The 24,417-nt window shown below is 37.0% G+C and overlaps 1 protein-coding gene and 1 long non-coding RNA gene across 3 annotated transcripts in view; one reads left to right on the forward strand and one right to left on the reverse strand.

Annotated features, from left to right (window-relative positions):
• DPP10 (dipeptidyl peptidase like 10) overlaps positions 1 to 21,664 on the reverse strand; it is a 1,275,784-nt gene extending 1,254,120 nt beyond the window's left edge. The window contains exons 1-2 of the mRNA XM_072788965.1: positions 21,542 to 21,664; positions 21,194 to 21,448 (exon numbers count right to left, since the gene is read on the reverse strand). Coding sequence (XP_072645066.1) covers positions 21,194 to 21,253 — 60 coding nt within the window. The 5' untranslated portion in view covers positions 21,254 to 21,448; positions 21,542 to 21,664. The remainder of the gene's footprint in view (positions 1 to 21,193; positions 21,449 to 21,541) is intronic.
• The window catches only part of LOC140611888 (uncharacterized), a 33,692-nt gene extending 11,593 nt beyond the window's left edge, over positions 1 to 22,099 (forward strand). Inside the window, exons 3-4 of one of the 2 annotated variants that reach the window (XR_012013203.1) lie at positions 20,848 to 20,981; positions 21,812 to 22,099. This is a non-coding gene — a long non-coding RNA (uncharacterized lncRNA). Of the gene's footprint in view, positions 1 to 2,622; positions 2,735 to 20,847; positions 20,982 to 21,811 lie in introns of those variants that run through there. The other variant, XR_012013204.1, reaches the window with a different exon arrangement.
• Positions 22,100 to 24,417: the final 2,318 nt, after the last annotated feature.

Genomic DNA, 24,417 nt, shown 5'->3' on the forward strand with positions numbered 1-24,417 from the left:
CTAGGAAAAAAATAACGAAATTGAATAAAGTATGGAGTTCAGTTAATAAAATATATCAATGCTGGTTCTTTAGTTGTGACAAATGCACCAAATGTACAATGTTAACAATGGGGGAACATGAATTGGAAACTTTGGAAACTCTCTGTACCTTTACAACCTGTCTATAAATATGAAAGTATTCTAAAATAAATATGTATTTAAGAAAAAAGAAAATTACCTTGTAGTGCATGATAATGTTCTGTTCTAATAAAGCTCCACATGTGTTTGCTTTGATCATTCTGCTACTGCCTCTTTTCTGACATTGGCAGAGTCAGTTGCCATTATTTTTCAACTGTGCTACATCTGGATGAATCCCACAGTTCCTCCCTCTTTCCATTCACGAGGAGGACCCCTGTGTCTTAGATGGTCCAGATTTCATTATCTCCTATCCAGACCCTCAGCTTCCACAGCTATCATCTCTCGCCCTCTTTCTTCCCCCTTTCCATCCTTTTTTTTTTTTTTTTTTTAGATTTTATTTATTTATTCAGAGAGAGAGAGAGAAAGAGAGAGAGAGAGAGGCAGAGACACATGCAGGGGGAGCCCAACACGGGACTCGATCCCAGGTCTCCAGGATCACGCCCTGGGCTGCAGGCAGCATCAAACCACTGAGCCACGGGGGCTGCCCCCCTTTCCATTCTTGATCTAAATATTAAAGCTACCTTCTTTCACATTCGGTATACCAGATACTTGCATATATTGTTTCTAATCCTCTAATTTAGAGATGAAGAAACTGAGTCCCAGAATGTTTCAATAACTTGCCAAAGGCTAGGTGGCTTATAAGTGTAGATATCTGACCAAATTGAAAAGCTACTATTTGTCTCCCTACGCACAGGTCCCCTGCCAGCGATATGCTGCTGTCTCTTACTTAAAGGCTTCTAGATTCACTTGCTTCAAGCATGTAATGTAAAATGATAAAGAATTGTATTACCTGACTTTTAAAAGGAACCTGATCATTATTGGGAGTGAGGTTGTGTATGGGAGAGGGGAGTGGGTGGAGAGAGGCAAGTAATCAAATCCTATCTAAAGGCAACCTTGAGAAAATGCAACCATAATAAAGAAAATTGCTCCCTCCTGGTGATCAAATGGGACAAGAAAAGAGTAAGCCGAGCATTTCTGGTCCTCTTCCTCTCCCACATAGAGCATTGTTTATGCTCTGCTCACTGAGTAAGCCCTATAGGCCCTGCAGGTGCCCGCCACCAGTGGTCCTACTAAAAGAAGGAACAAGGCAGGCTCCTTATAAGAGTCCTCCATTTGCAGGCTGCACCAACTGGGGAGGGGCCGCGGGGGGAACATGCCTCCTAACTTTATCCAAGCTCACCTGGTGAAAATCATAAGAAACCCAAATGTTAAATGAGAACTCATTCAGATGAAGCTTTAAATTGATGCGTTTAAAGAGATTGAATAAACTCTTTATATTACAATCTGGCAAGAGCTTTTAATATTAACTACTACATATTTTATAGACTGTATTTGTTGCCAAACACTAAAACAAACATTAAGATGCTTTTGCCTAAACTGGTACTATGAATGCTTCCAAAACAGTGGTATAAAAAGCCACATAAAACACACCATAATCATGGAAATCATCTGCATTAAACTCACATTTGCCATAAAAGTGGCAGTTATTTTTCATCTACAAACAATTATATCTCAATTACTTACTCTGTTAGGGAACATTTAATCAAAAACTCTCATTTAATTGATGTAAGGATGTATTTTGTTTGGGGAGAAACATAATCTCTAATTTGGATTAATTAAAGGAACAGACATTCTAAATTAATGAAAGGTTGATGTCTACTGAAAAATATACAGCTCTACTAATTTCATATACAACTAGTAACACAAAGTAAGCCACAAAACCCACAGAGAATTAGTCTTTAAAGCCACAAAACCTACAGAGAATTAGTCTTTAATGAGTAGAGAAGAATACTCAATGCTGAATCGCTTGAAAAAGTTTGTTATGTAAGAAGCTTAAATGTACAGTCTGTTATCCTGTATACATTCTGAATTTGTTCAGCAGTACTTATTTTTTTAACTATGCCATTGTAATAGGCACATCTAAATCATTACATTCAGAATTACTGCAGTTCAAACAAATGAGCTTTTTCTTTTTGTAGGAAGGGTATAGCTTAATTAATTGGGATATATCAACAATATTAAATTATATGCAAAAGGTCTATAGACATAAAAAGTCAGTAGCAGTCAAAATATAAGAAAGGATCGAGGTTGACTACCACTGAACTTTTTGTTAAGTCTCCAAAAGGGTTAAAAAAATCAGCAAGAACAAAATTTCAATGTAAGAGTTTATGTTTTATATTCTTGGAATTTAAAAAAAAATAAAAAGAATCATTTCAAATGCATTTGGTTGCAATGGAATGATTTTTCAGATACTCATTTGTTTTCATATCCAGCCCTGTTATCATCCTAGTATATCACTACTTATAATCAGCAGGAAGAAATGGAAGACATTTTCCTTAGTGTAACACATCTTGGAGGATAGTTTGTAAGAGGATTTCAGGAGATGAGAATGGCTTTTATCCATTGCACTTTAAGCCCACCAAGGACTAACCTGTCACTACACAGGCCAAGACAGCCAAGCGATTTCCCCAGGAATGAATGGTGCGGGTAAAGCCATGGTGACAGCCGAATGTGACTCTCTTTACTATAAGTCAAAAACTGAAGAAGAAAAAAAAAAAGAGAGAAAAAAAAAAAACTGAAGAAGAAGGAGGAGGAGGAGGAGGAGAAGGAACACAGTTTTATTAAAGCAATGGCATGTTTTTTGCACTGTGACATATAAAATAAGAAAACCACTATTAACATAAAGATTTTATAGTGAAAATGTAATGTGGAAAGGGCAATACCTTATCCTTTTAGAATAAAACAGAGCTTATTTTGAGACCTCTTGTAATACAGAAGAGATAATTTCCTTTGCAATCCCAAACTAACTCTATCGGCTTTACTTGTATTAGGAAATGGGGGGGGGGGGCGGTGAGGGAAGCCCATGTAAAACAAAAGATAACAATGTATCATTCCCCCAGGTCTCAGAATGTTATGACACCAGTCCCTGCAAGCTGACTTTACATAGATCTTGGTCTTTCTAGTGTTCTGTAAGGTTGTCTTAGAGAAACTAGTGGTTCTCACCCTTGACACTGCCGTGTAGCATGTAAGAAATACCACTGAGTAATAAAAATCAGTGATGTGGGCATTAACAATCTGGGTCCCTACAACAAAATCTGTCCTGACACCAGGTCAGTGGTTACATCACCCAATGGTACATGTAACATGCTGTATCACAATACACAGCTAACATAATAAGGTCACGGCAACAGTAAGAACATGCATGTTATACAATGGCAACTGTTAAGAACCAAATGTCTTCAACAGTCATTCTGTAAATATTTATTTAGCTCTATGTTGTACTATCCTTAACATTTCTAGAATTTACCCAATTAGTAAAGGTATTAGCAATTTGGCTATACTATTTATTCTCCAGAATAAATAGCACCAGATTAAGAATATAATAAAATATTGGTCTGAAGACAATTAGCCAATTAATATAAAATTATTTTTATGTATGAAACAGCAAATATTTGATACAACTTTTAGCCACATTAGCACTTCTTTCTGAGACTTGAAACATGGAAGCTAGATTCACTCTTTGAGAAATCCTTGGTCCTCTGGAATTATCAGTCAAAAAAAGAGGATGGAAATTCCACTAAAAGCCTAGAAATTCACTTAACCTAACTGGATTTATAATAGGAAAAAAGCATATCACATTTTTAAATGTCTAATATATGGACTCTACTGGCTTATTACAGTAAGAATTTGATTCTGATCAGGGTGATTTAGTATGTTATAACTCATTTAATATCATTTTTCCTTGGTGTAGTTTTATTTTTATTAATCTATTCATTATAACCCCTGTTTTCCAATAACACAGAAATGATTGAAATTGCCAAGATAATCTCCAATACTGCATTTATTTTTATCAACAATCTCTTTAATGTGAAATATGCATGTAGGTTGGTCCCTAAGAATAAAAGAGTAATAATACTGGAGCTGGCTATTATTTATTGAGCATCCTTAAAACTACTCTACATATATCATCTTATTTAAACCCCATGACTCTAATGGAGAACATTATCATCCCACCTTATAGATGAAGAAATGAGGTTCATAAAAATTTTTAAAACTTGTCTGAGTTAATAATGCTAAAAGTGGCAACCTGGAATAAGAGCTTAGGAAGTTTGATTCAAGAGCACACATTCCAAAGCACACAATTAACAAGTATGCAATATTGCCTCCTGAAATAGATGGTTTGCCTTTGGCTGACAAAATGTACATATGTCAAAATTTTCAAGTACATCTGCTTTTAAGAAAATGATAACTAGGAAAGTCAATCTCTTTATTTAACAAAGTCAACCTCAAAATGTAAAATTTCATATCATGACAGGCAGAGAGGGGGAGATGTGAGTGGTCAAGCTGTGTTTATCCTACCCTGAGATAATTCCCATTTTATGAAAGAGTGAAGAGTTAGAAATTCCTGGATGAATATAGAATTTGAAGATTGCCAAGAAAGATGCTACCAGTATGAGAATTTAGATTCTCAGAAATGGGGTACAACTTGTCAAGGTTATGCCAGGAGAAAACTCTGGCAGGGTAACGCAGGGTACCCTGGAAGACTGATACAGGGAGACAAGAAGATGCCTCTGGAAAAAGACCAGGATGATTAAATGGCCTTTTTGGGTCCCAGTTCCTCTAACTTTCTACCTTGCACATTAGCAAACGTAATCCCCCTGCACTTTCAGCCTGCCTTACCCCTGAAAATAGATTTCCAACAGCACATAAGGAATATTGTTGAGCTTCTGTCTGGGTTAAGATTGGTGCTGTGTTCTTCAAGTCTAAACGTACATAAAGAGGGGTGCCTGGATGGCTCAGCTGGTTTAAGTGACCAGCTCTTGATTTTGGCTCAGGTCATGATCTCAGGGTTATAGGATCAAGCCCTGCATTTGGCTCCACACTGAGCATAGAGCCTGCTTAATGAGCATTAGGTGTTGTACGTAAGTGATCAATCACTGAATCCAATCCAGAAACCAATATTGCATACTATGTTAACTAAAATTTAAAAAAAGAATTATCTCTCTCCCTCTCCTTTTGCCCCTCCTCCTCTCTAAAAATAAATAAACCAACAGGCATAAAGAGATAATGCAGGGGGTTTACCTGTTATTATTTTAATAGGAACATTAGCCATTATCAACTTAGGATGGTGAGAGTGATGCTGCTTTGGCCAAAGTAAGAGTAGGAATGGAGTGGAAATATAGGAGGGTTAGAAGTCCTACCTATTTTGCCTCTCTCTTAATACCTAAGGCTTGGAGTTCTGAAAATTACAGGATTAAAAACAGTTGTAGAGAAGAGAGATGGAGTGTTGATGTTATCACTGGGATTCAAGTATCAGTCTGGCCATGTGATTTGGTGCCAGACCCCTAGCTCTCTATCTGAATTTCTCCATCTATAAACCCTAGAGGATAATTGTTCAATATTGTCTGAGTGACTTTAAGTGGCTCAGCCATCCTCAGTGTCAGAAAGCTACGAAATAAGAATGAGTCACATGTATTTCCAGTCCCAGGCTTCCTTCGCCCATAGCAATGACTACCACTTAGGCCAGTGGTTCTCAACCAGGGGCAATTCTGCTTCCTAAAGAACATGTGGCAATCCCTGGAGACCCTTTGGTCACAACTGAGGACAGTGTCCCAGACAGGTAGAGGCCTTGGGTGGTGTTAAACATCCCACAACACACAGGACACCTCTTATAACAAAGAACAACCTAGTCCAATGTGTCTCTGTTGCCAAGGTTGAGAAATTCTGAGTTGGACCAAGTGAGACCAAATGGATACAGGGAATCTTATTTATTTGTATTGACTGACAGTCTTCGTGGAAGATACAACAGATACCTTATATCTGGTATCATCTGAACTTTCAGTTTTTATTTCTTCACCCAAGATCTACTCTCCTAGATCTTACTCTTGGTCTATTCCATAAACTCATTTCAAATCCTTTCTCAGATATTCCCCCACCATGAAGCTAGTTAGGCATATGTAGTTCCACTTCTCCTGTTTCTACATTCACCCATGGCTTTTTTAGTGTGCCATCAGCAACAGAACTCACACTCTATAACCATGGTTACCAGGCACAGAGGATATGCACTATGATGTGATATTCCTTGCTACCTTTGCTTCAGTTGGTCCCAGCTTTACATGATCCCTTAGCCTATTGCACTTAATCAGTATCCAGAATGGAAGCTGCCTCCTTTGCCCTATTTTGCTGACCAGGAAAAATTCAACCCAGTACTTTAAATGTTCCAAGTATTTGTCTAGATAATCACAAACACACTCTATAGCAGCTTCCTTTTTCAAAACTGATTGCAATTTAAAGAAAATTGATTACAATTTACAAAACTACATAATATAGGGCAGCCTGGGTGGCTCAGCGGTTCAGCGCCGCCTTCAGCCCAGGGTGTGATCCTGGAGACCCGGGATCAAGTCCCACGTCGGACTCCCCATGTGGAGCCTGCTTCTCCCTCTGCCTGTGTCTTTGCCTCTCTCTCTCTCTTTCCCTGTCTCTCCTGAATAAATAAATTTAAAAAAACGACTTAAGTATACCTCCGCATATACTGCTGTTATTCTTATTCCAGCCCCCATATTTCCTTCACCATTTTGTCATATCTTATCAATAATACATATATGTGTTTCACACAATTGTAGTTGACATTCAATAAGAAGCTCTCTAAAACTGTTTTACAAATACTTGGAAGACACACACATTTCTGTTATGGTTGCTATAAATACAACTACTCTGGCTCTAGCAAAGCCCAACTTGCCATAGATTCCTTCACCTGGGTCTCTAACATTAAGAAGTCATTAGTCCAAATGGACTTTAAAAATCACTGTTCATCCATACCTGTGTGAATTTATTCTTGTTCCTGAATATCCTGACTCTATCAGACCCTAAGCTATCTTTTGAAATTAGCTTATAGCATTATGTCCCACTCAGTATCCCTATCAGTGCACTTTGTGGACCCTATTAACAGTTTCTCTTACCTCACGGAACCCTGGGTTTCTGGTTCTGGTATTTCCAGGTGGGTTCCATCCATTAGCAGTACATGTGAAAATGTGAGACTTTGCAAAGGCAAATCTGGCAGCATGCAAGCACTGCCTGGAGAATCAAAGTGTCGGGCTGTGTCAGAAGGAAGTTCTCTTAAGGTGGGTATTTTTCCTGTGGTATATAAAAGGGACTTCAACTGTGAAGTCAACACAGGATGGGTAGGAGGCCCAGATCTTCCTCTTCCTTACTCAAATCAGTAAACCCTTAATATTTTGTGGTAGAATAAGAATTGTGGCTGCCCTACAATGTTAAAAGAGACAATGAATGCAGACAGCCTCACCAAGATCAGCTATTTAAATACTGGTTCCCACTTCTTTCCTTAGTAGGGAAGTGGTAAAAAATAAATGAATTTGTTGGTATGAGAATTTCTGGCACAGAACAGGTGCTAAGAAGATATTTTCTTCTTATATGAATTTTTCATTCTTAAAAATAATAAATTCTCCACATTTAAAATTACTTTGATCCTTTCTCAGTTAAACTCTAATGAAAGAAGTTAGCAATAAGTCAACTGCAGTTATATTTACATTTTAAAACCCAACTCTCATACCATCTCTCTTTCTCTCTCTCTCTCTCTCTCTCTCTCTCTCACACACACACACACACACACACACACACCCCACACACACGCATACACACCCCCACACACAATGGGGGAAGAAAATCTTTTGAAAAAATCAAGAACATATCTGGCTTTCTTTCACATGCTTATATCTTCTGCCAGAATGAGAGCTATGTGACTATATACTAAATAAAAGAAAAGATTATGAAGAACATTCTGAAGCAAGAACCTATTTCCCACATAGGATGGCCTTCACTCATTCATTCATTCATTCATTCATTCATTCAGGAAGCCCTTTTTGAGTATTCATTCCATATTAAGGACAGCATTAGACACCAAAGTCACAATGACAAAGGAGATACTGTCCTTGCCTCAAGGAGCCTGTAGTCTAGCTGTGAGTGGGGTGTGCAGTAGAAAGTGGGTAGGACAAAGAAGAGGCTGGAGAATGGATAAAAAGATAAATACATATAAAGGCCAGGATGCATGGTAGTTCCAATGAATTACAAAGCAAGGAGTCTTCCTGGGTCTGCAAAGAAAGGAATAAGAAGAAGAAGAGGGAGCAAACTTCAGAGAGGAGGTGAATTCCTGTGAAGTGAATCCAAAATAATGAGCACTATCAACCAGGGAAGCAAAAAGGAGGGACATGGGGTTCTTATAGGAGAAAACAGGCTTAGAGGCTTAAAACAGCAAGGGACCTGGGCAACAGCAACTGACAGTTCCTTTGTGTGGTTGAGCACATGAAAATAGGAGCCAGGAAATCTGAGCTATCAGCCTGAATTTTGTAGCAACTTGTCTGGGGTCAGGTGTGAGTCCAACCTCTTTCAGTCTGAAAGCTTGAGAAAATTAATATACTTACCTATAAAATAACAACTCCTTTTTCTAATAAGCCTTTCTGGGAATTAGAGATATCCCATAAAAGCACCTAGAATTGTATGTATTGTATGTGTGGGCATTTAACAATGGTAATGAAGAGACAATGACAATGATGGTGATACTGTTCGTTTTCACATGGATGCTTTTACAGCATTCCACCATCTGGAATGTCCTCATCCCCAAATTCTTTGCCAAGATCATGACTGCTTGCCCATCAAATCTCAGTTCAAACTTCACTCCTTTCAACAAGTTGGAGTAAGATGTGCCTTCTCTGACCTACCAGAGCACGTTCGCACACTATTTTTATCAATGACTTTGTGTTCCATGTCCTTCTCCTTTATCCCAGGCAAAGGGAGAGGAGAAAAGAAGCAACACTATATGCTTCTTAAAGATTGGCTCTGTTTCTTATGCCTTTTGGTATCTCCATCAGTGGCACATAGCACATTTTTTGTGTATTCAATAAGTATTTGTTGAAATAACATATTGTTGGGAATAGAATTAGAAACCAGAACACAGAATGGTTCTCATAAAATAAAACCCTGAACATCTCAGGATTCTGATAGGAAATCTAACGATTACAGGCCTCCAGGGAGGAAGAATTCCTCATCCTCCTACAGCATAGAGACTTTGAGAGCAGCCCCATCCACATAATACAAGGTAATTACCACCTCTGGCTTTGAGCCTCTGCAGCACTGACATAGGAGTGACCTCACCTAGATGAGCAGAGTGCATCGGAAAAGGCCTGAGTTGAAACCAGATAGATGGTATGAGAAGGGACAGGAAAAAAAAAAAGTACCCAGGAAATGGGAACATCAAGTGAAGAGACCCTCATCTGGCAAAGAGCTTCGTTTGTCTCAGAGTCAGAAAGGAGACCATACTGGTTGGAGAACAGTCATAGGGTGGAGCTGGAGGGGAGACAATGGGACAGGATATGGTCAGAGGAAAGAACAATGCTAGATAATGCAGGGTTGTCGGGGTAAGGTAAAGGCTCTGGAGCTTTTCTAAAAGCAATGTTAAGGTTTAAACCAGGTATACTAAGTGGTTAGAGTAAAATTTATTGTATTTTTTAAAAAGATGTATTTATTTATTCATGAGAGAGAGAGAGACAAAGAGAGAGGCAGAGACACAGGCAGAGGGAGAAGCAGGCTCCATGCAGGGAGCCTGACACAGGACTCGATCCTGAGTCCCCAGGATCACACCCTGGGCTGAAGGTGGCATCAAACTGCTGAGCCACCCAGGCTGCCCATGAGCCACCCAGGCTGCCTGATTGGAGTAAAATTTAAAATCACCATTTATTTGGCTGTTGAGTGGAGAATGAATTGTGATAAGCATGCTGAAAGCCAGGAGGCACCAAAGTTGTCACCATAATTCAGGTAAGTGTGCAAGGAGTTTGGGTGACAGTGATGGAGGTGGACCTGAAGGTTAGACTAAAGATACATTTAGGAGGTAGAACAGGCAGGACATTCTGATGGGACCAGCTGATGAAGAGAAAAAAGACACGTCTTAACAGAAACCAAACTCTGGCTTGAGTCTTTGAAAAGAAGATACTGGTATCATATAATGAATGGAGTCAAGACTGGGGTAGGCAGCCAGGATCAGAAGTCTTGATGGGAACATAGGATATTTACAGTGTCTATTAGACATTTAAGTGAGAATACTTAGTAGAGAGTAGCATCTAAGAATAGAGGGCAGGGAGAAGTCTGGGTGGGAGAGGTGATCTATTAGTATTCAGCATCCGGTAATGAAATCCATAGTATTCACCAGCACCATTCAGCCAGAAGTTACAAACTGATGTCCTGACGCCCCCTAAACATATTCTTGGTGTGATTCCATATCTCCTATCATCTCCTCATAAACATCTGTCCAAGCTATTTCTTTGGGAAGGGGAGTGGGCTCTGTTCTGGTATGCCTTTGGGTGATACATGCCCTCTCCAGTTACCAAAATTTCAATTTGCATCTAACTGTAATATTTATGTTACCTCTTAATCTTGGAGGCATTCAGTGTTTAAATGCTCCTGAGGACTTCGGAGTTCTAAGTCCCTAGAAGTACAGAGAAGAGGTCACTATGAAAGGCACTGAACAACCTTAATTATTTGATCATTTGAAGAACACCACCATAATTTCCCCCCTCATCATCCCCCAAAAGAGCCCAAAGATATGTAAAACAGGCAAGCAAACAAAAAAATCCAAGCAGTGGATTTTTGTATGATAATACAAAGCAAAACTGATTGAACACGGAGGCATCTGGTATCAAAGGAGAAAAGGCTACCTGAATAAGATAATATTGTGATCCTCTCTTCTGGTCCTTTTGTTCTAAAGTCATAGAAGAGGTCTTTGCTGTGAGGTGGTCAGAGACAATATTGTAGTTGAGCTTATTACATCATTGTTGAAACGATGCTCCACCATGGCATCGCCCGTCTTTCACAGTGTGGCATATATTATATGTCCATCAAATTCTAAAATCATTCTTGCTGATCACAGTGGTACATACTTTTGGTTCCCTCTGTCCAGACCATACAACCTTCTTGATTGCTTCTAACATAACCCCACTTTTATTTGGATAACCCCCTCCCTGCTTTCTGTACTTAACCATGTACACATGTATCTTCAAGTATATTGAATAGAAAAATTGGTGTAAGATTTAATTCCAGGCAACAAGAGTTGAGGAAAACTCTGTGAGGAAATCTTTCTTAAAATGAGACTCAAGAGGTCACCTGGCTTAGTGGCTTAGTCAGTTGCCTTCTACTCAGGTCATGAGTCCAGGGTTCTGGGATCGAGTCCCAGATGGAGGTCCCCACTCAGCAGGGAGTTTGCTTCTCCCTCTGTCCCTTCCCCTTGCTCGTGCTCTTTCTCATTTTCTCTCAAATAAATAAAATCTTTTAAAAAAGAAACTCAAAAAAGAAAGTTCTCTTTGTCCACGGAGCACTTTCAATTGTCATGTCTGCAGAAATTAGACATTTCTAATTCCAATTATGGAATTAGAGCAGCCATGTAATGTCTATGACAGAAGCTAAGCTTAGAAAGACAAAGCAGAATGGTGCAAATTGCCTGTGTCCTAGGTCGTGCTATTCAGGCACTGAGTTTTTTGACCCTTAAAGTGCTATTTTCATTTTGTGAAATTATCTTTTCTGATTTCATTACCCGATTCATTTAGAATTTTCTGTTGTTTTGTGAGGGGTGTGCACGTGTGTTGTTATTGTTTAAAAGAATGCACTTCACCTGCTTTCTCTTTTTAAAGTTTTTTTGTTTTTGTTTTTGTTTTGTTTTTTTGTTTTTTTGTGTTTTTTTTTTTTTAGTAATCTGTATACCCAATGTGGTGCATGAACATATGACTACAAAAATAAGAGTCAAACACCCTTCTGACTGAATCAGACAGGCGCCCCTATTTTCTCTTTTTAATCCTCACCTTTCTTGTCTGCAAAATAAAAATCTGGCATAAAGTATCTCTAAGAAACATTTAAATTTTACGGTTGTAGAACTGCTGCACATCAAGTGCACTTTAATATTTTCTATCTCCTCTAAAAATGCTCTAAATTACTGAGGGAGACCCCTAGGAAATAATCCTTCAAAAAACCCAAGATATCTGCATCAAAAACAATACATGGCTTATGTAATTAGGAGACTAGGAAAGGGATAACTTCCTCACCTCTGCATTTGAAATTTCCAGGCATAATTTATGCTTAAATCTACTGCCACTAAAAGAGGTCAGTCATGTGGCATTGGTATTACTCAAAAGACCATTAATAACCAATATGCCAGAAAAATGGTTATCCAAATATTAAAGAGGAAAATTTCGGTACAGCCCAATGATTGTCATTAGTCAAAAAAGATTCTTTTGGATTAAAAATGTACCACTAAATTAAAGCCTTTAAAGACCAGTTATTATTAGCATTCATGAAAGTGGGTGGTATAAAATCAAGCTGCTGAAAACCCTTTTGTTCTTATTAAGATATACCTTCAGTAACACCTGTCTGGCTAATAATATCTGAGACAGTACTTGGATCATCCTCAAAGATGGACCAGGAACACGTTACCATTTTCACTTTCTACCTAAAGACACAAACCTTAGGAGTGCTTCCCAAGGTCACAGAAGTGGGTCCCAAATTTAGATCTTGTCTTTATACTACTTGGTTTTAAGCTCTTCCCTCAGGGTACAGTCAAATTCTGAAAGATAACAGAAAGTCCAGGCCCCTACACGTATTTGCAGACTCCTTCTTCACCCCTCCAGATCGCTTGTTCTCTGTAACTAGTCATATTCAACTAATAAAGGCTTTCAGGACAGTTACATTGTCTTGTTTCTTATCTTTTGCATATGTTTGCTGTGTCTGAAATATTTTCTTCCTCTCTTATTAATCTAACCTCTATATAGCATCTGGTTTGGGATTTGTAAATGCTTCCTCCAAACCTTATATTTATCCTTCCTAGAACCCATCACAATATATTGTAATAATATTCATTTGCATCCTGGGCTGTGCTCCCTAAAAACAAGCAACATTGCTCTATTCATATTTGAATCTTCTTTCAGTAAATGTCAAAGGACTGAAACAGTAAAAGAGTTAAGTCCAAGCTTCTTGCCATCATGCCATGCTGTGCTCACTCATTAACCAAAGTCAACGTTGCTTGACTCAATTTTATTTCCTTCAGATGATATATATAAAGGAACAATTTTTACTATAGCTGCCCTTCCTTGGTCAAGAATACCTGCCTTGCATAGTTTCTCTACCTTAATTCTTTTATTGGCTCAAAAACAATTATTCAAGTAAAGGGTCCATCTATTATACACAATAAATACTTTTATGCTATTTACTTTCCATTAATATAAAGTGGAGTCCATTTTTCTTAGGGCAAAATCCTGGAAATAAGAGTTGTGAGAACGGTGTTTTTAAATCCAGCAGCAGTGATTCATCCTGGGAATTAAGGTTTCTGATGAGAAAGAGCCTCACTAAAAGGCCAAAGCCAATAGTTCCCCTACAGGGTCCCATCCATTAAAATCAGCATCAACTTGGATCTGCTATGCTAACCCAGGCACCAAAACAGAGGGGCAAAGATTGTCTCTATTTGCATAGAATTTCCTCAGCCCTAAAATAAAAGACACTCATAATGCAAAACCTATTTTTGATTTACAGAAGCCACTCTTCCTCAAGAAGATTAGCATATCTGTTGTCACAAGCCTTGAGGCCCATTTGTCATCTCTTGAAATGTTGTTTACATACTTTAAAGTAAAATGTTCAGTTCAGCTTAGGTCAAGGAGGACTAGTATGTTTCTGAACTCAAAAGTCAGACCGCATCTCTCGGGAAGACAAATGAGTTTATAGCCCTCTCCATTCTTTCACTCAAAGAGTCTTAATTGAATGCCCGCTATTTACCAGATATTGGACGAGGAACCAGAATTACCAAAAGTAAAAGACAGAGATCCTTTAAGAGTTAGCAGAGAGACTTACATGGAAACAAATCATTACAGCTCGGAAAACTATTTGTCATTAAGCAGGCACTGAGAAGATTATGTGAGAACATAGGTAATTAGTTGAGACCCTGACTACTGCCTAAGGGAATTAGAGAAGTCTGTTTGAGATTTGAAGTAAAAATAGGAGTTTATTAAAAGGACAATTGAGTGAAAGGATAGATCAAGCAAAGAAAACAATGAGTCCAGAGACAGTAGGGAGGCTATATCCATAGTATGATATAATTTCTCCTCAATTCAGTGATCCATGCAGCTACCCAAGGTATCTCCCATTCTTGTAGTTAAGCACGGGGATGATAACTGCATTTTTTATTGAATTAATCAGTCCTTTAGATAGCATTTAAACTCAATATTCTTCCTCCCCTACCTTTCTGGTATAGATCCATGATGAGATCTTGCAGATGTTACTACAATATTAGAAGATACTTTTCAGCTCCCTGGTGACTTCAAAATGAGTTTTTATCATCATTATAGTTAATAATAATTGCAAATAAAATTCTTAGCTTTTATGTCATAAAAATTGATTCTTCCTATACAGTTCTCTATGAAAATGTCATATCCCTTAAAAATTGCTACTAGAACAAATTATAATACAAAGCACTTACATAGCATTTTTGTTTGGGGAGATAATTTAAGTTTATTGTCCTTCTGTTAGTGGGAAGAAAAACCTGAACAGGGTTAATTGCCTTCCCCAAGGCCACGTGATCTATTGTGGTACACAGAGAGTAAGAATTCAAATTAAGGATGACCCTCCAAAGGAAAACTTATCCAATGTGCTCTAAACCCCATTTTTAGGTAGTAGGGTAGGCTGCATGCATTGGATCATTCTTCTCGATCCTAATTGTAAAGAACAAAGAGAAGCATGAGTTCTGTGAAAAATTTCCAAGAGATAAGGCTATTCAGAAAGTAAACTTCCTCTCTTTCAAGACTTATCATTCAGATTAAATCTAGTTCTGCTAATGTAACACCATGCTGGGTGTGTCCAGGGAGGTCGGTTTTTAAAATGATTAATTTTTGTTTCAGTTGTGGTATACTACTTCCAATTGTATCCCACCAACCTGGCTCATATCCAAGGGCTAAAGAACATTCATAAATGAAAGAATAAAGGTTACTGTGATATTCCTGCCTACCACTGTTTTGCCAAGTTTCAGAGGAAGCTGGCAAGAAGGGAGAAAATTGTCCAACATACTCTCTTCTCAGTGTGACTATCTATCTCCCTAGTTACCAAAAGGTGTTGATTACCAGATGGCCTCAAACCAAGACAGAGAGTAAAACTACAGAAAACCAAATAAAATGTCCATACATTTTTTTTTAAAGAAATTTGCTGTGAATTTAAGAGACAGAGTAAAGTTTCCAACCAGATTACCAATTAAACAAGATCTGAAAAATTTATTTAGCTCACTTTAGAGCTGATTAGACATTACCAGTCACTTCATAATCAACAAATATATATTTAAAGTCTACTGTGTGAAGGGCTTTGCATTAAGAAAGCCCTGTGAGGTATAAAAGAGACCTGAAGAGATCTCAGCTCCCATAGAATTCACATTATGAAATGATCCTAAGGATCTTCTGAAGTTGTTCAGACTCCATTTGTGATACTCAGACAATTCTTCTTGTGTACTATAGTGGGCTATAGTACAAGTTTGTCCTATTTTTTAATTCCTTAGCTTAGGGTTTCTAAGGCTCTAATGTTCATTAAATCACTCAAGGGCTTGTCGAAACACAAATCGCTGGTTCCCACTCCCAGAGTTTCTATTAGATTGGCTCTGAGTAGGGCCCAAGAATTTGCATTTCTAACAAGTTCGGGGGAGGGGGGCTGATGCTCTGGCCCAAGTACCATATATTAGAACTCTGTTTTATTTATTCCATGCTATATTTGTAAAACCATGTATTTTCAGTGAAAATTAGTGATTTGCCATCAAGAACATCTTTCCTATCTACCTGACCAAAACATGAGTGTTTAGAAAATTATTCACACCTATTTTCTAAGAAGTGAAAGAGTAATACTAAAAATTTTCTAAAACAGTTCAAATTTGCCTAAAAACGCATTCTGCTACAATACTTCTTCAAAGTGAAAGTTACCATTCAAACAATTTAAACGTCAAATAAAAAAACTTTATATTTTATTAAGAAAAAAAGTGAATAAACCAGAAAACTGGCCAATATTTATAACATTGTCGTCACTCTTTAAAAAAAAATACATTTAATGCTTCCCTTAAAAACAGCGGGATGTATAGTCGTTTGAAATAAAACTATCCTATAATCTTGTAAATTGTAAATATTTGGCATAAACACAAACTGTAAATGACTATAAATTAGTCATCAGCAGAATTTCTAACTTAGGTCCTATTCATGTTTATCACAGGCTGGGATTTTTGCCTTAAGCTTATGAGGAAGCTGTGTCAGAATAATTAAAGAGATAAAGACCATTCCTGAGAGAGAAAAAAATTCTCCCACACACAATATCCTTCATTCTAATTTTTTGTAAGTCTTCTCTTTTGGCTTCAAATATCACCACTTAAGAGAATGGCCCATTCTCCTAATGCTGAAGAAAAACTGTACCTTGCCAAATGGAACTGTAGGGTTCACTGAATACCGATGATAACTCTTTCTTTAGTGTGTCTGAGTCTGTGTTGAGATCATAATGTAATAAAGTTTCTTTCTTTTTTTTTTCCGTATGACTAAAGTCCTTAGGATGAAGACCAAAAAGTCTCTACAATATGTTTCTATAGTGTAGTTGTCTTAATCTTTGCTTTTAGAATTTTGTATAATAGTGAAATTGAGGGGGTACGTTTTGCATACTGTAATGACATAAGAGGTGGAGTTTTTTATTATACATGCTCTGTATTTCTAATTTTTTGTGGATATAATTATGGAATATTCTTTAAACTAAATGCAACACCATGTGAAATCAGATGTGGTGCCCTCCTTTAAACCGGGAATGTGGAATTACCAACCAGTAAAAATTGGTGCTGATACATTTCCAAGCCAGTAACACCACACCAACTCATCACATTGTCACACTCCAAAATGCTAATTGCTAAAGACAGAAATCATTTTCTAATAGCCATGTCCTCAAGCCTACAGATTTAATAAAATGAAATATACATGTGAGGAGATTTTCATTCTCTTGTTCTCATTACTCCCCAATTTTATCTCTTGTTCCATACACAACAATTTTGGATAGGGCTGTGGACTAGAGGTAGCAAGGGGAAGATGTTCATATTTGCATAACACTTCAGTTTTACAATATAAAAGGCAGTCAAAATTGTAATGAAAAGTATTTGCTCATAGAGGTTCTACTTTGAAGACAATGAAAATCCTAAATACACCCTCAAATATGTTTTGTAAAAAGTTGTAGCTTCTCCTCCAGGAGTATATACTTCTGGGGTATTTTTTATACAGAACACAGGGATCCTGAGTGGGAAGGTAGTGATAGAATAAGCCAGGCAGGTCTTAAAAAGGAGGAAGGGAAAGAGACTGACTGAAAGGGTCACTAGACAGGAAAGGAAAGAAATATTGTATAGTGTATTTTGGAATTTCCATTATAAAATAAAATACATATGATTCCTGATCCAGGAATCACAAATCCTAAGGATTCACACACAACTTCCAACTTCAAAGAAAGGATGGACGATTTTATGACATACATGGGTGCTAGATTTCTATTAAAATATGAAAGAAGAAAAAAAGTCTCACTTTTTAAGGCAAAGTTCCAAATTTGCAATTCCATCAGTATAAAAGTAAACCAAGTTCAGAGATTTGACTGAAGATTTAATTTTCCTTCAGTTCAGCCAAGAGAAGCTAAGATAGGGAAGAAAAAGCCAAGTTTGTTGCCCAAAGTGGGGACAATTTTTCAGAAATGAAGTTTATAATAAGCCAAGATTAGATCTGTATTTAGCATTCCCAGATTGTCCCTAAAACTTTCCATTACAGATCTCGGAGTAAAAGATCCTTTTTTTAGAGTGCTGCTACCTTGACGGTAAGATTTGTAATCATTTCAAGAAAACCTTCATTGCTTTTCAAGCTCAGAAGTAGGAGAGGGCTTTAGGAGTGCATTGCATTCAACATTTCGTCCAAAGTGATCTGAAAACATGCCTGACACCTTTACTTGACTTTTTCTGCTCTGATCTCTCTTACCGGTTTTGACTATAGGAACATACCTGTTCAAGTACATCAGGAGAAATGTATCAGGGACTGGTTGAGCTGGAGAATGGCCAGAATGACAAAAACAAATCTCAAGCAACCTGAATAATGTTGACCGTTTTATTCCATTATGAGTCCTCCCGACCCCTCCTTCTTCAGCTCTGCCACCAGGCTGACCACAAACAGCCTTCACTGATAATAGTCGCTAAATTTGACTCACTGCAGATATCATCACTTTTAAACTTCGGGAAGGGAAAAGACACACAAACACACCTGTTCTTTCTCCTCCCACACATTTTGGCCTTTAAAGCTATTTTTAGCCAAAGCAATTCATTTTTGTTCCTTCCCATTGCATTCTTTTTAGCAGTAGTTAAACTGTCAAGAGAAGGAACAGCCAGCGTTTACTACACTGGTGATGGGGGAAAAATTCCCTAGAGGATGATTACACCAAAGTGTGGGGGGAAAGTCCCTAGAGGTTTTAGAATTTTTTAAATGGGGCAATTTACAACTTATTAAGTATTTGGATATTTCTGGAACCCCAAAGTGGGTCACGTATCATTATCTGCAGGCCAATCAGATTCCATAAGGAAGTTTCCTTTAAAGTTTGCAAATAGTAACTTCAAGAGTGAGATGAAATTTAACTCTAAAAAAATCATGCTTGAAAAAAAGATAGATTCCAAAAATCCCAAAAGTCTTTTAAGCTCCAATGTCTAATAGCTTTCCAAAAACCTCTCATCTTAGGGTTTCTCCTTAGGTTGTTACTGCATTTTGTTCATAGGCTAATGCATTACCTAAATATAGATAGCCATTTTTAGTATAAATTCCAAAAGCCATAAATGTTTCATAATTGAGCACATAATTTGAAGTAAGAGAGCTTTTCCACTCATCCTCTTTTACTGTTGCAAATTGGAAAATACTCAAGTAATTACTCCCTTAATAGTTCAATGCTTGCAACTTTATATACTTTATGAACATCACAAGCATCCTTTGCTCCCCAGAGCAATATGGAGGGGGGGAGCACAAAAGAACTTAACTTGTATAATTAACCAAATCATCCATTGCTTTGATTCAAGATTCCTTCATTAAGCCATTAATATAATACATTGCTAAGTGGTGGGTTGTCCAATTTTTATGATGCCTTTCATTTCAATTCAATGGCTGCAGTTAGAATGGAAAAAAAAAAAAAACCAGCATCTGCAAGATCAGCAAGATGATGCAAAACCCTTACACTAGAAACATTTTTTCTGCCTCCACACAGTTTGTCTGAAGGCAGTCAATGCCAGAGCACCAATAAGGGAAGTGATTGTAAGTCCCAGAAAGTAGAATTCATTTGTCCTTACCCAATAAATAAAAGGGCAAATAAAACACTTGATTCCTATGACCTCAAACACTTAAACAGAAAGACACTGGTCATTTTATGGTTTTCTAAACATACTCCAAGATAGACAGCCAGTTTGTAATTCTATTCCACTTTAGGCTACACCACATATTTCCCACCAGAGTTTATGTACCACAATGTGGAATGTCATATATGTACCATTTGGTCATTGTTCAGTGATGTTATATTTACATAAATGACATATGTGGGAATCTGACATGCAGAGAAAAACTTATATCCTAAAGCACAGCATTTTATTTCTAAACTTGGACACAGTGCAAAAAATTCAATGCTGAGAAAGATGTTGCTTTTGCTATTAGAGATGGTGTAAATGATCTGAATTTGAGTTCTTTATGACTTCAGTTAACTTTAAGTGTTTATATATGATGAAAGTCTAATTATGTATCTTTTGATACACCCTGGATACTTCACTGCTTTTAAAAATAGTTGCAGATAAATGGAGTTCAGTTTACGGTCTATTTATAACTGAATGACTGACAAAGGATAGGTAAGTTCACAAGAAAAAACTTACTACTGAAGATTATATTTTTTTAAATTATAGTCTATGCAGTATTTCCAAAGGCCTGAGAAATAAAACAAAAGTAATATAATCATAAAAAGCCAGTCATCTCAAATTTTAGAATCTTACATAAAAGATATGTAACTGTATATGAATTAGAGATTTCAGTAACTAAAAATGATCAATCAGGTTGCCAGTTTTTGCCATAAAAGAGTTCCAGAGAAGCCCATCACTTTCCCCCAGGATGTAAAATGTCCACACAGATAAACGGCAAGATAAATAAATCTTCCATTGGAAATCTGGTTATTTATAAGTTTCCATGTAGTAAGAACATCAAAATAAGAACAAAGAGGAGAGCATAAACATTGCTTAAAACTAAAATGGAACAGTCAGATTTCAAGCTTGGTCCTTTTCTTTTAACCATACCAGACAAGTCTCAAATTTAAAACAAGCACTTGTATTGAAGAGCACCCCCAATCACCTTTCTGATTTTGAGTTACATGATGACATACATAAGAGTATACGTTTGTTTACTCCTTCTATAGACTTTTATACTCCCTCACTACAGTCGCTTTAGTATAACCAACAGTTAAACACTCACAGTGATGAATATGCTTTTCTTTGGAAAGGATATCAAGTCCCAAATCCATATGAAACTGAAATGCTGTTATCAAATCTGTATTCAATTTAATATTATCTGTTTCCAACAGTTTGCAAATTCTTCACTGGTTTAGTCAAGAAAACTGACATGGAATAAAAACTCTAGAAGCTCAAAGCTCACTAAACTTTCTTCTTGAAATATGCCACTGACAGATTCTCAGTCAAAAAAGTGAAAGTCATCAAGGTAAAAAATTGTTAACTGAAAACTACTCTCTCCAGTCTATACACACATGCAAACAGAACCAAACTCTTTACTCAGGTCCAACCTCTAATTCAAACTCAAAGCAACTAGGTATCTTTACTGTCAGTCTCCTGCCACACCAACATCCATGTGTTCGGCAGATGAATGAAGATACATGTGCAGAGACAGAAGGAAGAAGGAAACCTGGGTCCTACCTTGACTGTTTTGGAGGGTTGACACTTAATGTGATGGGACACGCTGGCTGTTTGGTTCATGTTTCAGGACCCTGGACAGCGCACGAACCCAGGTGGAGTTCCAGGAGGGACTGGAGATCAAGTCTCTTTTGGACTTGAGCAGGAGCTGCTGCTGTTGCTGTTGCTACTGCTGTTGCTTCTGCTTCTGCTGCCGCTGCTGCTTTCTCACTCCGAAGGCTGAAACGCTGTCAGATTGGAGGGATCTGTATCTCAACCCTAAATAAAGCATTCATTTGGTTCATCAGTCTCAAAGCTCTTGACAATATGGAATAGAAAGCTACAGACTGTTTCAATTCACTTGTACTGTACCTTTTCAGTACCGAGATGTGACAGCTTCACAGTACAGCCAATGATCTTGGCTCTCATTCTCCTTTCAAAGGGACGAATACCAGAAAACATACAGAGATCAATTGCAGTACCACAGTTTAAAGGGACACTCTCAACCCCCCTGCTTCTAACCAGTTTACACTTTTTTTTTTCAATGCAAAATAAATCTTTCTCTCTCTCTCTCCCTCTCTGTTGGATTTTTATTTACCATAATCCATTCTCATTCTGATACTAAATTTTGTTTCTTCTTAGGTACTGTTTGCAGTCAAAGCAGCAGTAAATGCTGGAGAAGGACCTGTTGCCTGGTTTAACACTGCAGATTTTTACATAAGTATGGGAAAGGATTTACATTCTCTATGGATATTTAAGAAATTCTGCAGTGACAGCCAGCTAAGATACCGACTCTTCTGTAAGCTGTGAGAAGCCTTATGGTATATAAAAAAGTTTTTAAATATAATAGTTAACTAGATGTTGCAGCAAAACAAGAAAATCATTTCTTTATATATATATATATATTTTAAATTTTAACCATCCTTTTCCTTGAGGTCATTCTTTTTTTAAATTCCCTGGATGAAACTAGTAGTTAGCTCTTGCCAGTCCAACTCTCCACATAGTTATCCCCCTGCCCCAAATGACATTTTATTTTTTGCAAAATAAATCATAAATGCTTAGGAATAGGTTTCTACCAAGTAACCAGTCCCCATTGTCACAATGGCACCAACTAGTATGAATGTATCCTAGTTGGAAATAAGAGATCCGGTAGGCTTGACTTAATGGAGTGTATTATTTTCCAGTATTTATTATAAAGTATTAAATGCAGCCTAAGCTAAGTGTGTTATGTCTCATGTATTTTTGAAGACTAACACTTTTTACTCGTCAGAAATATACCCTGCTGGTGAAATGCCAAGTTTAGAAGAGTGAACTGCATGAAGCTCTCAGGAAGCTTTATGAGTGGGCCAAGAATAAATATTATTGATAAACTGTAGTGTGAGAAGAAATAAACTAATAAGTTTGGTGATACGATTAAATTTATACCGTATTCTTTAAAAAGTATTTCCTGTTCTGAAATAAGGGAGCTAAACACTCCGCACAGTAATCCAAACATTTGAGAATGGCTGGGTTCCCAAGGGTGATAGTTCTGGCAGCACAACAGAGGTAAGAATTAGATAGCAGCAAGATAAGGCATTCTGAAGCTAGAAAGGTTAACAGCAGGAGTACTAGAGTAATCAAGGAAATCATGAGCAAGGATATGGAGCCAATAAAAAACGGCAAAAGCTATGTCTAGGGATCTGCGGTAACAGTATTATAACAATCAATTGAGTACAATCAGAGGACTGAGAAATCTTATGATTCAAAGGTTAAGATTATAAATCACAAATGTGGCTGATACTGTGATTTACACTATATTTTTATTGTACAGTGATAATCTAAATAATATAGAAATTGAAGAAAAATATTTGAAATTTTAAAACCTTGTATATTTGAAAATTATGAAAACTGCATCTCATTTGTGAGATGAAGCTAAATCAGTATTTAGAGAAACTGTATGTACTTAAATGCACATATTAGAAATGCAGAAAGGCATAAAATTAATAATTAATAATCCAAATGTTGATCTCAAGGAGTTATAAAAAGAACGATAAGATAAACCCAAATAAAACAGGGAAGCAAATAATAACAAGAATGAGAAAAAATAATGAAGTAAAAATTAATACAAAGCATATAACCTAGTGAATAAGCCCATAAACATATCAACATATATATAACAGTTTGATATTTCTAAAGAAATAAATATCCTCCACCAGTAGAGTTGGCTCATCTCCTCTTTCTTAGATATTACTTGGTAGCAGATATCTGAGGAACCTCCAAACTAAATTATCTGAGCAATGCAAGAAGAATGGCAGGGGGCGAGAGCTGTCCAGAGGGACAGGGTGCAAAAGTTCAGATAGAATTTCTCACCTGCATCATACAGTATAGAAGGAACCACCAGTCCTAGAGCCATTATTCACATGCCTCCCACAAAGAAGGCAAGGGCAGCCAGATTACGACTGTGGTCACATGAGAATTCATTGCTTTTCCAAAATTCTTCAAACCTTCTTTGAAGAAAGAAGATAGTATACAAAAAAAGACACTGGCATTACTATCTATAAGTAAATGACCAGAATCCAACTAAAATCCTTGCCCAGTGTTGAATTTCACAAATAAAAAGGAGAGAATGCACACTAAGAGAAAAGGATGACTAGTCTGCACTATAAACTCCCTTTACACATCCCACATCTATCATTATATCAAACTCTAAGTCTAAAGAAAATCAATTGTTCAAAACAAAATATATCACCCCAATCTCATTTTTATATTCCTTTTCCTGTTACATTATCATTTCATGAATCAAGAAAATTAAAACCATAGTAATTTTAAAACATTTCTATTTCAAGCATATAGATTTTTCATAATTTTGTGAAATCTGCTGTGTCTTAATATGTTCAGTTGGAATGTACAACCAGAAAAGATATTTAAAAAATTTAGCCAAATGCTAAAAAATTATAAATACTGTTTAAGAAGTATACATTCATATACAATTATTCTAAGTGGGATATATTTGGTTCAGTATGTTTAGTGTGAAAACAGCTGCAAAATTCCATCATAGCTTTTCACATGGTAGGATTTTTAAAACTGTTTAGATCTACTCAGGAAACACTATACAGTGAATCACAGTGAACTAGAAATTTTAGGCAATTTAATCCAAAGAACCAATTTTAGATTTAACCAACATTAGTGATAATCATATAAAAATATATTATTTTCAGGTTCCACAGTTTGTTGGAAATTAGTAATGAGTCCCTTCTAGCCTCCTCACA

This window comes from Canis lupus, chromosome 20 (genome assembly GCF_048164855.1).
Source record: "Canis lupus baileyi chromosome 20, mCanLup2.hap1, whole genome shotgun sequence".
NCBI lineage: Eukaryota > Metazoa > Chordata > Mammalia > Carnivora > Canidae > Canis > Canis lupus.